This window comes from Natrix helvetica (genome assembly GCF_964273705.1).
Source record: "Natrix helvetica genome assembly, chromosome: 14".
Lineage (NCBI taxonomy): Eukaryota > Metazoa > Chordata > Lepidosauria > Squamata > Natricidae > Natrix > Natrix helvetica.
The window spans coordinates 852,865-865,033 of NC_138564.1; the positions used below are offsets into that span (position 1 = coordinate 852,865).

The window sequence follows — 12,169 nt, forward strand, 5'->3', positions numbered from 1 at the left end:
TACAACATGTCACGCTTTACAACCACGTTGCTTAGTGATGGAAATTACAATGAGGACTCCCTGCATGTGACCATGTTTGTCTTCAGAGCTTCACTAGGCTCTTTCTAGGCTTTTTCTGCTGCCCTCCCTCTTCTCCCCTTCTCTGAGAATCCCCTGGGCCCCTTTTCCCCTAGGATCCTACTGCTCTGAGTTGGCTAAAATCCACTCTTTTGAAGTCCAATTCACCTGCTTATATTGTTCCCATTTGTTTTGACAAGCAAGATCTAAAGCACCACGGAGGTCATTTTCTTCAAAGTTCCCGCTACTTCCACTACCAGAAACTTTCCCCTTAGTATCACTTGAAGGATCCTTGTGATTTCCTCAGCCCTCTGGAAAGCCCCCTCAACAGCTATTCAAGGGAACCATGATTTACAGAATTGTAACAGGTTTTTTTTTTTAAAAAAAATCCCTTTCTGGTTCTTTTTCATGGCCTGGAAGGGTGGATGAAAATGCCACTTAGGCCCACAGGCTCTTGAGCTTATTTCTGATTCTTTGCAGTATCATTGAGATGTCTGCCATGCCCCCCCTCCCCTACTTCTGCAGATTCAGCTGCCTCTTACCTGACCACTGTCTAGTCTGCAGTTCTGCCTCTGGTGTCCAAGCTCCTTTCCACACACAATGATAGTCTTACACCTAATGAACAATTGCCCTTTCCTGCTGACTGAAGCACCGCCACTCACTGCGGCTTCCAGAACTGCTGAAAGTTTGTGCTTCTTAGAAAAAGATGCTGGTTTTTTTTCAAGTAGGAAAACAAACATGGCACAAGCACTGCAGGTCATCCTTAGAGATTCCTGTCTGTTCATCATTACTTTTTTAATTTAGAGCCCTGGTTTTGTTTCTCCTTCTAATCCTTTCTCAGTCTAATTAGCCTGGTTAAAAATGTTGATTTCAAGGTAAAATATGAAAGGGTCTCCTCTTAAATTCCCTCTCTGGACTTTCCAGCCACTGTCCTTTTAGTTCTCCCTATTCATACCTTGCCTTAGTCCGAAAGCAATAGGGCCCTTTCCCTTGAAAGAAGAAAAAACATATTATCAGAGCCAGTGACTAGGAGCAAGTTTCCTACCTTGGCAGGAAAATCTTCAATGATTGTCGTGAGATCATGGCACCTCTGAGCAAAAGGCTTGTTCAGACAGTCAGCCTTTAAATTAGCCTGTTTCGAACAGAAAGGAGTATCAATCAATCAAAATAGAGCTAGAAGGGACTTTGGAGGTCTTCTAATCCAACCTCTTGCTGAAGCAGGAGACTCAATTCACTTTTCTAAGATAAAGCAATGAAACTATTAAAATCTTTGGTAAAGGTTTCATTCATATCAACACAATTACTATATTGATTTCAACATTCAAGCAAACTGCAACTGAGAACTGTAGCAGCAATTCTGTTTCTCTTAATTGAAACAGAATTTTGCACAGAATTATATTTTAATTCCACTTTTCTTCAAAAAAACACTTAAGCTCTGGTAAACAAGCCCTAAATATGCTGTTGGAATACAACATAAGTCTTAACTGAGGTTTCCAACTGAGGCTTTTTTTTTTAAACAAAACCTCCATTGCTAGTTCCTTATAGCAGAATCAGGGCGGATTTAAGGCAGTCATACCTACAGCTTGGCAAAGGGGCAGGGGGCACCATAAACCTCAACATTTCCTGCTGATAATCCTCTGCCCGAGACCCATGTCCACTTTCCTTGTGAGCCAGCAAATTCATAAACTGCCTCCCCTTTTTACACAGTAGAAAAGAAACACTTGACATCAGAGAAAAGTGTGCTGCTTACTTTGCCTGAAAGTAAAGGAAGAAGTGCGACCTAATATTATGCCAGAGACCCAAGACAACTTTTGCTAGAAGCAGTGCTTATACGCTAGCTCAGCGATGGCGAACCTTTTTTGGCTCACGTGCCCCAAGTGGGGGGAGCGCAGGGGGGTCGTGTGCAGGCGTGCCGCACCCATTATGCAATGCACGTGACCCCCCCAGTGCGCATGCGCGCACAACAGGCGCGACCCCCCCCCATTTTTACATGCTTTTTTCACCCTCCCCAGGCTCCAGAGGCTTTATAGGAGACTGGGGAGGGCGAAAAGAGCCCCCCCCCCCCGGAAGCTCTCCAGAGGCTTCAGGGACCGTCCGGAGGCTTCCCTGAAGCCTTCGGAACGCTTAAAACGACCCTCCGAGCAAACCAGAAGTGACTTCCGGTTTGCTCGGAGGGTTGTTTTAAGTGTTCCGAAGGCTTCAGGGACCGTCCAGAGACTTCCCTGACGCCTTCGGAGCGTTTAAAACGACCCTCCGAGCAAACCGGAAGTCACTTCCGGTTTGCTCGGAAGGTCGTTTTAAGCGTTCTGAAGGCTTCAGGGACCGTCCGGAGGCTTGGCCATACGTGCCATAGGGTCGCCATCACTGAGCTAGCTTATCTAGATGTCAAATAAAAAGCTGCATATAATTCAGGGGGGAAATCTGCTCAAGATGATGCCACCGCTTGTAGACCTGACCTGACTGGAGAAATCATGTCTTTCAAGTCTGCATCCAGGATGTAAGAGGCTGCCCCAACTCTTCAAACCTTCCTGGTGACTCACACAGAACTTTAGAGACAACAAGGCCCTGGGCAAGGAGGGGGAACTGAGAGGGCAAGGACAGTTTTTGTCAATCCTTTCAGTTGTGAATAATATGTTATGAAGGACCAGATCTTGAAAGTGAACAACTGGTTGCATAGTTGCATTACTTCTCAATGCAGCCAAGAATGGTTGCATCTTCACTATGGATAGTGTTACTTACACGAAGCGACAGGCTGCACTTCACAAAGACCAGAAAAGTATTCTGGATCAGCAAGTGCTCCCCCAATTTCACTAGATAGAGGGAAGGGGGCAGGGTTGCAATGCCCATAGAAAGCAAGGCCTTTCTTGGATGATCAGCCTTCAAAGAGATGGGGGGGGGGGGTGTTCCAGTATGAGGACTCCTTCTCTCTGAGCTTGGCTGTTTTCTTGCAGACGTTTCATTACCCAAACTAGGTAACATCATCAGTGGTAAAAGGGAGTGAGGTTTGCTCTCTGGGACTAGCACTGATGGTGTTACCTAGCCTGGGTAATTAAACATCTACATGAGAACAATCTAGCTCAGAGTACACCAAGGACCCCTAATTTCAGCCCTGAGCTACAAATATTCTCCAAATGTAATTAGATTGCAATATTCCTACCATCTGCTGGGAATCCAATTCTGCCAAATGGTATATGGTCTCCTGCTTGAGCAGGAGGTTGGACTAGAAAGCGGAAAGTTTCCTTTCAAGTTCCGATTCCAAAAGTCTGAGGTTTGAGGAAGTTTTCTACTCTCCTGCTAACAACTTCATTTACAAGATCCTAGACCTAAATGTCAACAGAAGGCAGCCTGAATAACAAAAGAAAAACACAAGGCGGTTACCAGAAGTTGTAGGGATTGTATTAGCCAAGGTTTGTGAGAAAGTATTTTTGGGGGTGCATCAGAAACAAAAGGAAAGAGGCTGTCAATATCTTGAGAGAAGAAATGAATGAGCTGGTAACTTTTATTTTGCATGTATGTTTTATTAGTATTTTATGTGTATGAATTCTATTGGGTGCATTTTTAAGGCGGAGAAGGAACGGCGCTTCTTGCTTCATTTTTAATGTCTGATTTTTTAAAGGATATTTTTGCGGATCCCAGGCGGCGGGTCTACTGGGGTGAATGAGAAAGAGGCTACTGGTCTCTGCTGGAAAGAGCAAACGCCGAGCCGCGGGGAGAGCAGCGGAGGGAACTGGCTCCCTCCGGCCCGAGGAAGAGGCGGCGAAGGAGCCCTTCTCGGAGAGGAGACGCCAGAGGATTCCTTTCTTGGCCAGGAGGGCAGGCCCGAAACGGCTGGCGGAGACACAACTGGGGGCGACAAGAGCGGCCTGCAACAGCCTCCTTCCCCGGGCAGCTCTCCCGGCTCCAGCCTGCATTCCATAAGCCCCCACCACCACCAAAGCCAGCCTGGCGGGACCGGCGGCGCGGCCGAAGAGAGGCCGGGGCTCCGCGAGGAGAGGCCCGCGAGCCTCCCCGGGCCTCTTGGGGCTTACCAGCAGGTAGCTGGGCAGAGGGAAAGGCGGCGCGGTCAGCTCGGGGCTCTTGGCGCGGCTCGGCGCGACCCTCATGGCGGAGGAACGGCGCCCGGCCCTCTGCGGCGTGCTGGAGAAACGTCACTGCCCGCGCGCCCCGGTGACGTCATTTCCCGCGCGCTCCGCTTCCGTTGCCTGGAGGGGAGGGGGCTTCCCAGTGTGGGGAGGGGCCTCCGCCCGCCTGGTCCTTTTCCCTTCAGGGAGCTGTTGGCGCTTCAGCCAGGCGGCCGCGTTTCCTTCTGAACTTCGGGGCATCTTCCTTTCGAGTGTTTCTCAACTGTTTGGATAGTTGGGTCATGGATGGGCACCCATAGGTTCAACGGTAACAACCGCTCTTTATTAAGTACATCAAGTGAGAACAATCCAGCGAAGCCCTTTTATAGGGAGCTCTCCGACCCTTCGACCAATAGGATTAAACCTCTGTTCCCGCCGGAAGAGAGGACCTTGGTGGAAACCACTGCAGTTAGAGCGAGTATCTTACATCAACCTTGGCGACTTGAAGTCCTGTGGACTTCAACTCCCAGAATCCCCCAGCTGGCTTCAAGTCGCGGAGGTTGAGAACCACTGGTAACTAATCAAAGCCCTTTTTACAAATGGGAAAGTCTCCGTTCAGCAACAGTAGGGGGCGTGTTCCGGAAGTCCCTGAATACACTGACAACACACTTGAAGAAAGAGGCTATGGAGTGGAATGGGGGTTTTCTGTTGCTCAGTGCCTGAATGATTCGCTTTTTGGCCTATCGTGCATACCAAATGTCTGTATCATTTGTTTCTCTACCCTGTAAAATGAACCCCATTAATAAACTCTTCTTGCTTTGCCTGGATTACTTGATTTTTAATTTTGGATTGGTTAAAAAAAAACACCTTTGCAACGGTGTAAAAGTCTTTCTCCCAAATTCAGGGAATAGATCCTAACTTGGGCTGCCTAAGCTTCAGTGCCACAATGCCTTTGAGAGAGGCCAGGGCTGGAGTAATTAAAAGGGGGCATCTTGTAGCAAAGAAATAGAAGCATAAAATATACAGGCAATTTTGGACACGTTCCTTGTTAAAAGCTTGTGTCAGACCATCACCCCACAAATTACCGGAAATCTATTGTTCTGGGGTTTCTCTCTGCTCCCTCTTGCACTCCAGAGAATCATTTCCCCAATATCCAGCAGGTCTGTGTCACCGGTAGGGGTGAAATTGCAACACTTCTTCTCTTAAAGGAAGGGAAATCAAGATGGCCAGGTAAAGAAAGTGACCATTCTTTAAAGGGTTTTTACTTGTACCAATTAACAGGCTAGCATTTCCCCCACTTCTGCAATTGAGCCTTTACACTTTACAGGTATCTGGCAAGAGGGGATCCATTACAACTGACATATCTGTGATAGCTCCATAGCAATACCATTCAAAATCTCAGAGGAGAGCAGGGGAATGACAGAAAAGCACACACAGACACTGAACAAGATTTGAGCGTGATTGCCATGTTATGAGGGAAATCCCTTACTCTTCTGTCTTGTTCCTATATTCCTCCTTTGCTACTGAAATATTGCCAGAAAGTGGCTGTTCTGGTGTTGAAAGGGGTGAGATGCAGCTGGATGCCGAACCTAAATGTAAAATGCTGTCTTTTGCTCCAGAAGGAAAGGAAGGGCACACACAGTTTTAAAATGGACAGCTCAAGCAGCCTTTGCAGAAAATGATAGGCTTAGACTTCTCAGGATACAGGAAAGGTTTATTTGGCAGCAAGGTTCAGAAAGCTAGCACGTAGCTAGCATTGGAAATTCTGAACAACCTTCATTATCGAAGCACGTGTTCTTATACATTCTCAAAAGCAGCGCAACACGAAAATACTTCACTCATTTCTTATTGGTTATTTTGGGGGGAAAGCCTTATAAGTAGATGGGGGTCTTCTCCTTTTGTTCTTGGGACACAGATATGGACTACGTGTCTTTAACGAACTTTACTTGAACCTTGTGGTTTTGGACTTTTGACATAGGGAGGTTGGCTGGAACATCTTGTGGTTAGAGGCTGATGACATTTCCCTCTCCCTTTAAGCAAGCTTCTAACTGTCCCTTTCATGCCACGTCTTCATTCTTATATTTTAATTCATATTTTATTCTACTCTACAGCAGCCTGTGTCAAACATTGGGTTTATTACAAGGAGTCAGCTGCTGATGTTGTTCCCCAGCTGCCTGGCAGCTGATCACAGAAGAAGAGAGCCCCATCCATCACCCCTTCACCATGTAGCTCTGATTGGGTGCAGACAAAGGAAAGAAGGCTGGCAGGGGGAAAGACAGAAAGTGCCAGATGAGATGCCGCAGGACCCCGGTAGAATGGTGCACTGTTTGCCCTTCTCAAGATCCTGGCACAATGCCAACACTATCTTAATGCCACTCTGGTCCAACAGTAAGGAGAGAACATCCCCCAAAAGTGCATGGTGAACATGAGGAGCTGGCAGAGCTCTCCAGTGGTTGCAATCAATCTCCTGCGCGGGCTACACTGGCTACCTGTGGCTTTTCGGGTGCGCTTCAAGGTGCTGACCATCATTTTTAAGGTGCTCCATGGCGCAGGACCTAGTTATTTGCGGGATCGTATCCTGCCCCATACATCCCTCCGGCCGATTCGCTCACACAGAGAGGGACTCCTCCGGGTGCCATCCACTAGGCTCTGCCAGCGGACGACGCCTAGGGGAAGGGCCTTCTCTGTGATGGGCCCGACCCTCTGGAATGACCTCCCCCCCGACATTAGAATGACTACGGATCTCCGCTCCTTCCGTCAGAAACTCAAAACCCACCTGTTTCAGCTAGCCGGCTTGGCCTAATTCCACCTATCCCACCTCAGTCCTATTTCTAAATTTTTTAAGATTGGTTTTAAGGTCTGTTTTTTAATTTTTATAAATTGTACAGGGGCTGTTTAATCTGGTTTTACTTATGTGTTTGATATGTTTTAAATTTATGCCTGTACGAGTCCCTTCGGAGAGAGGGGGCGGTCTAGAAATTTAATAAATTAATTAATTAATTAAATGAAAAACAGCTGTAATGAGTTGGAGACATAGCCTTCTTTGGCATCTGTAATCTGTACATTTTGTTCTCTAATGGAAGTTAATATGTTGCAATTGTGCATTGCTTAACAACCATAAGTTCTGAAATGAGCTGAACAATGTGGCCCTCTGTAGGCAAAGACTTTCAATGCACAAAGGAAGCCATTGCTGGCTGTATGAGACAGAAGCATATTCTGGTTGGTTTAAAGAAAAATCTCACAAGTCTAATGTCTATTGCTGCCAAAACAACAGGCACAGTGGGCTCTATCTGTTGGTGACGTAGAAATCAGGAAACAGACAGGAATAAGGTTGATGGGAAAAGGCACACCTGAACACTCCAGGAGCTCCCATTTATTGTAATTCTTCTCCACACAGCAAAAGCTCATTGGACAACATAATACATTTGGCAAAAGCTGATTGGTACATAAAAGCATGCTATCCTCATGAACAACTCATAGTATAGCTACGTGACTCACATGTTTACTCACTGAATTCCTGTTCCTGCTACGTGCTTATGCCTACGTGCAAAATCTGTCATTCCTTCTGATAAGGGAAGAGATTAGAGGAAGAAGTTAGTTTTCAGCATGGTTTGCCAGCTACTGAGTAACTAATTTCTCCACACTATCAAGGAGACAATGGGCTGCCGTTCAGTCCAAAGCCCGGTGCTTTGTTCTTCACAGCAGCTATCCAGGTGCTTCTAGGGTGCTTATAAGCAGGAGCGAAGACCGATGACTCCCCTGTAATTCTTGCCTGCCATGATTATGGGATTTGGAGGGGGTGTCTAGAGGGAGGGCTTTTCCATCCCTAGTTTCTCCCCACTTCCTCTGCCTCCAGACTCTTGCTCTCGCCCACCACTTGCTCCCAGTATACCCAGGGCATCTCTGCCTTCTGCTCCTCACAGTTTCATTTCTAAGGAACAACCTCCTTGTTTGCTACTTGCAATCAGGGCCGGATTTTCCTATAGGCTAACTAGGCTTCAGCCTAGGGCCTCAAGATCAAGAGGGGCCTTTTATTTTTATTTATTATCCGTGCCACATTTTTTATAAAGGTTAGTACCAATTACAACATGTTTCATTTAATATATTGATATATATCACAGCAATGATGTATTTTATTATCTCTCATGTAATTTGCAAACTTAAAAATGGGAGGTGAAAGGGCCCCATAAGTGGAATAGCCTAGGGCCTCTTTTCATCTAAATCCGGCCCTGCTTGCAATGATGGACTCTTTGGCAAAGCACCCTCTCTCAACTGTTGCGGTCTCAGGGTGTGTAGCATCCCTCCCAAATCACCCCCTCCACTTCTTTAATCCCTTCCCCTTCCTTTGGGTCATTCTCCCAGCACCATTTCTTTATGCTGCTTTGGGACTTTACTTCACTGCACCTCACTGGAGGAGCTTGCACAGCTAGCACCAGTCTTGCAAAGATGGAATTTCGCTCTGCCCAACCCTCCGATTTCTGGAGAAATAATTTTGCAATTTTCTTCTGACCATTGTAAAATATCTCTAAATCCTTTCACTTTTTCCCAGTCTAATGTATTAGAATTGCAATCTAAATCTCCAGAAAATTGCAAGACCTGGAAACACGGAGTCCTAGAGAACTGGAGATATGCCAAAGGATGAAGAAGAACAAAAGTGGCAAATTTCTTGCTTTGAAAAAACAGGATCCTGATAATTCTTGACCTTTGAGCCAAACTTCAATTCCAGGAAAGATGTTCTAGCAGATAATGAAACAGGACATTTGTAAGGATACTGAAAACAATGTCTCAACTTCAAATAGTCAGTCTGACTTGGCCAAAAACAAATCACGGGAGACAATTTTTGCTCCTTTGATTGTGGTAGACAAAGATGTATTCTCCCTTGATTTCAACAAAGGTTTTGACAAAGTTCCAAATGACATTTTCCTTAACAAACAAACAAAAAAAAGGAGTATTTTGGATCACACTACAGTAAGCTGGGTTTACAACACTTACAAAATCAACACAAATTATTTTACATTGTTGGAGTATAGTCAACTATTCCATGGGTTCTATGGGAATTAGTCTTTCAGCCAGTATTGTTCAATATTTTTATTAATAATCAGATGGATGGTCTATTTATATGTTGCAAATGATAAAAACCTGGGATGTTTGGCCAACACATATGGCAGAATGAGATTGCAGTCCAAACTAGGATTGAAAGAAAGACTTGGCTATGATCTTTGACTACAAGCTGGGTTGTGTCAAAGAAAAGTGAAGTCATTATTCCTCTCTACTTGTACAGCTGAAACGGAGGGCCTCTGGGTCATTCCCCTGTCTACGGGCTCCCAGCTTTCCTTCCCCAGACCAGTCAGGGTGGGGGCTGATTTCCTGTTCACTTCCACAGCATAGCAGCTTCATTTCCACTGGCCAGAGCCTTCCTCTGCAGACTCCCAGCTCCTTCTTCCTGCTCCCCTTGGGATGCTCAAGAGAAGGCTTATGGCCAAATGCTGCTTTCTCCTTCCTGCAGTAAGGAAAGGGTGAGGAACATGCAGAGGAGGGAGAACTGGGGATTGCACTCCTACCGTGTTTCCCCCCAAATAAGGCAAGGTCTTATTTTCTTTTGCCCCCCCCCAAAAAATAAGCGCTTGGCCTTATTTTGGGGAAGGTCTTATTAGTTTTGAGGTGCAGGCTGTGGAGAGTATGGTCACCTCCTGACTGCTGCTGTGTTGTGCTCTTTTTGCAAGGGCCATTAGTGTGACAGAAGGAGAAGGAGGTTGCAGGAGCAGCCATTATTTGACTCCTCCTGTGGTGATACAAGGAGAAACTCCGTACGAAGTGAAAAAAATAGGAGACTCTAGATTGTATCACTTGCAATATTTAGTGCATTGGAAGGGGTACACCCTTTGTCTGAAGCTACGTGGGTGAAAAGTTGGAGTGTGAAAGCTGACAAAGTAGTGAAGCAGCTCCATGACAAGTTTCCAGATAAGACAAAGGCCGGTGGGGAGGAGGGGGGGGAGAAGAGGTGGTTAGTTAGTAAATGTTAACCCCCTGCATTATTCTTTTTACAGGACACCCTTTTCTCCCGAGGGGAGGCTGCCTGTCATGCCCGCAAGCCACCTTTTCTTTTGGACTTGTCACACTTCTACTGTCTACTTTCTATTGTGGGGAAATGGGAGGGGGGATTTTATGATATGTAATATGTAGCCATAATAACATTCTATCTAGAAAGCCATGGTCATCTTTATCTCTGCACCTGGCTGGAACTGGATGGGTGGAATCTGTCATTGTGGCAGTGGAAGATTGGACCATGGGATGGACTTGTGGGTGTTGGGGGGGCAGGATCTTGAACTTTCAACTGGGTGGGAAAACTGGGAAGCTTTTGGATTCGGGTTTTCCCAGATATGCCAACATGGCTCTCTTCATAAATTGGAACTTTGAGGAATCCTTTGCCTCGGACTCTGATTTAATTTTGGAGGCTATTTGGAACGCTGACAGCATGGAGGCCAGAATGAGACCTAGGCTCTATAGAGTAGCTGTGTCAATCGCTTTTCCTGAAAGGCTTTAGCTCTAGGGGGTGTAGGGAAAAGTCAGGATTGCTGCTGAGCTGGCTTCTGCTCTGACCTTGGCATGGCCCGTTTGGGCTCTCACACTCCCGGAACTTGGAATTTCATTTGAAGAAACTTCTATCTTCTGCTCTCCCTTGTGCCCATCAAGAGGTGTGGGCTGCAAGAACTGTGGGCTTCTGTTCTGCTGCTTTATTTGCAGTGTCTCCTCCCCACAGTAGCAAGTGCCAGTCCTCACTCCAAGAGCATGGATTTACAAAAACAGGAGGTTTTCTGCACTATCCATCCATCTTTTCCCAAACTTTTTACAGTCTGCACTTAAATTCAGAATGCCTCTGAGTCAGCGTCGCACAATGGCCAGAAAGCCAAAGCTTGTGTTGAGCTGCAGCAGAATTTCAAATTATGAGTAATAGATCCATTTTAGTCTGCATTGATCAAGCTCTTTGCCCAGTTCTGAGCATCACACACCGCACTGTGAAAGGTATTTGGGGAAAGGAATGCATGCGTGTGCTACACCCACAAACCTCCCACAGGCTCCACCCCTTGCACAGGCCTGTGTGACCCGCGTGCTCCCCCCGCCTCCCGTGTGCATGTGCGACCATTGTGGTGCTAATAGGACTCCCTGAAGCCGCCTGGAACCAAAAATGGGGTGTGCCCCCCCCATGTATGTGCATCTCCCCCCCACTCCCATGCATGCATGCATGACCACTCCCATCCCGCACATGCATGTGCTTCTCCTAGCAAAGATCCAAAAATCAGCTGGCGGGTGGGAGGCGTGTGCGCATGCGCAATAAAACTGACGTGGGCGACAGCTCACATGTCCGCAGAGATGGTACCCATGCGCCATAGGTTCACCATCACGGTGTCGACTTCTAAAGCGTTGCCATGACTATTATCAGGCTGTCATGAAGGGGGAAATTCCATGCAAGCCTTCGGCCGGAGTCGGATCTCATGTCTACAGCCTAGTTGGAGAATATGAGTTATGACGCAGGACAGAAGGGGGGGGGGGTATACAGGGGTAAAGTTCAAACGCAATTAAGCGAAAGCAGTTTTGGCTCCACAGGAGTTCACGCCAGAATGTCGATCCTAATAAATGATTGGATTTCTTTTGAACTTTGTCTCGAGGCTCGTAAATTAATTAATTCTGGGAACTTCACACACGGAACTAGAGCTTTCCTGACCACTCAATGTTTGCTCCCTCTCCTCCTCTTGAGAGTTGCCTGTCAACCTCTTTGATGCCATGAGCTTCTCAGCACCTTCAGCCTCTCCATCTGAGGGTTCTCCACTGTTCAGGGCTGCCACAGTGAAAGCTGCCCAACTGAGGGACTACCAGAGCAGCAAAGGATGGGCGAGGCCACCTGTTCTTCCTGGGGCTTTGCAGTTGGTCCAGCTGCTGAAACCAGAACCATGCAAGCTTCCTGCTGTGCTTGAAGTCCTCCGTGAGCCCTTAAGCTCCTTTGGAAGATGCTATCACAGTCACTTCTTACGCCAACAAAGGGGGGGGGGGAT

General features: G+C 46.8%; 1 protein-coding gene across 3 annotated transcripts in view; it reads right to left on the minus strand.

The window, feature by feature from the left end:
• The window catches only part of SMPD4 (sphingomyelin phosphodiesterase 4), a 28,752-nt gene extending 24,536 nt beyond the window's left edge, over positions 1-4,216 (minus strand). For all 3 annotated transcript variants that reach the window (XM_081966392.1, XM_081966391.1, XM_081966393.1), the window contains exons 1-2: positions 4,086-4,216; positions 1,103-1,189 (exon numbers count right to left, since the gene is read on the minus strand). In XM_081966392.1, coding sequence (XP_081822518.1) covers positions 1,103-1,189; positions 4,086-4,160 — 162 coding nt within the window. In that variant the 5' untranslated portion in view covers positions 4,161-4,216. The remainder of the gene's footprint in view (positions 1-1,102; positions 1,190-4,085) is intronic.
• Positions 4,217-12,169: the final 7,953 nt, after the last annotated feature.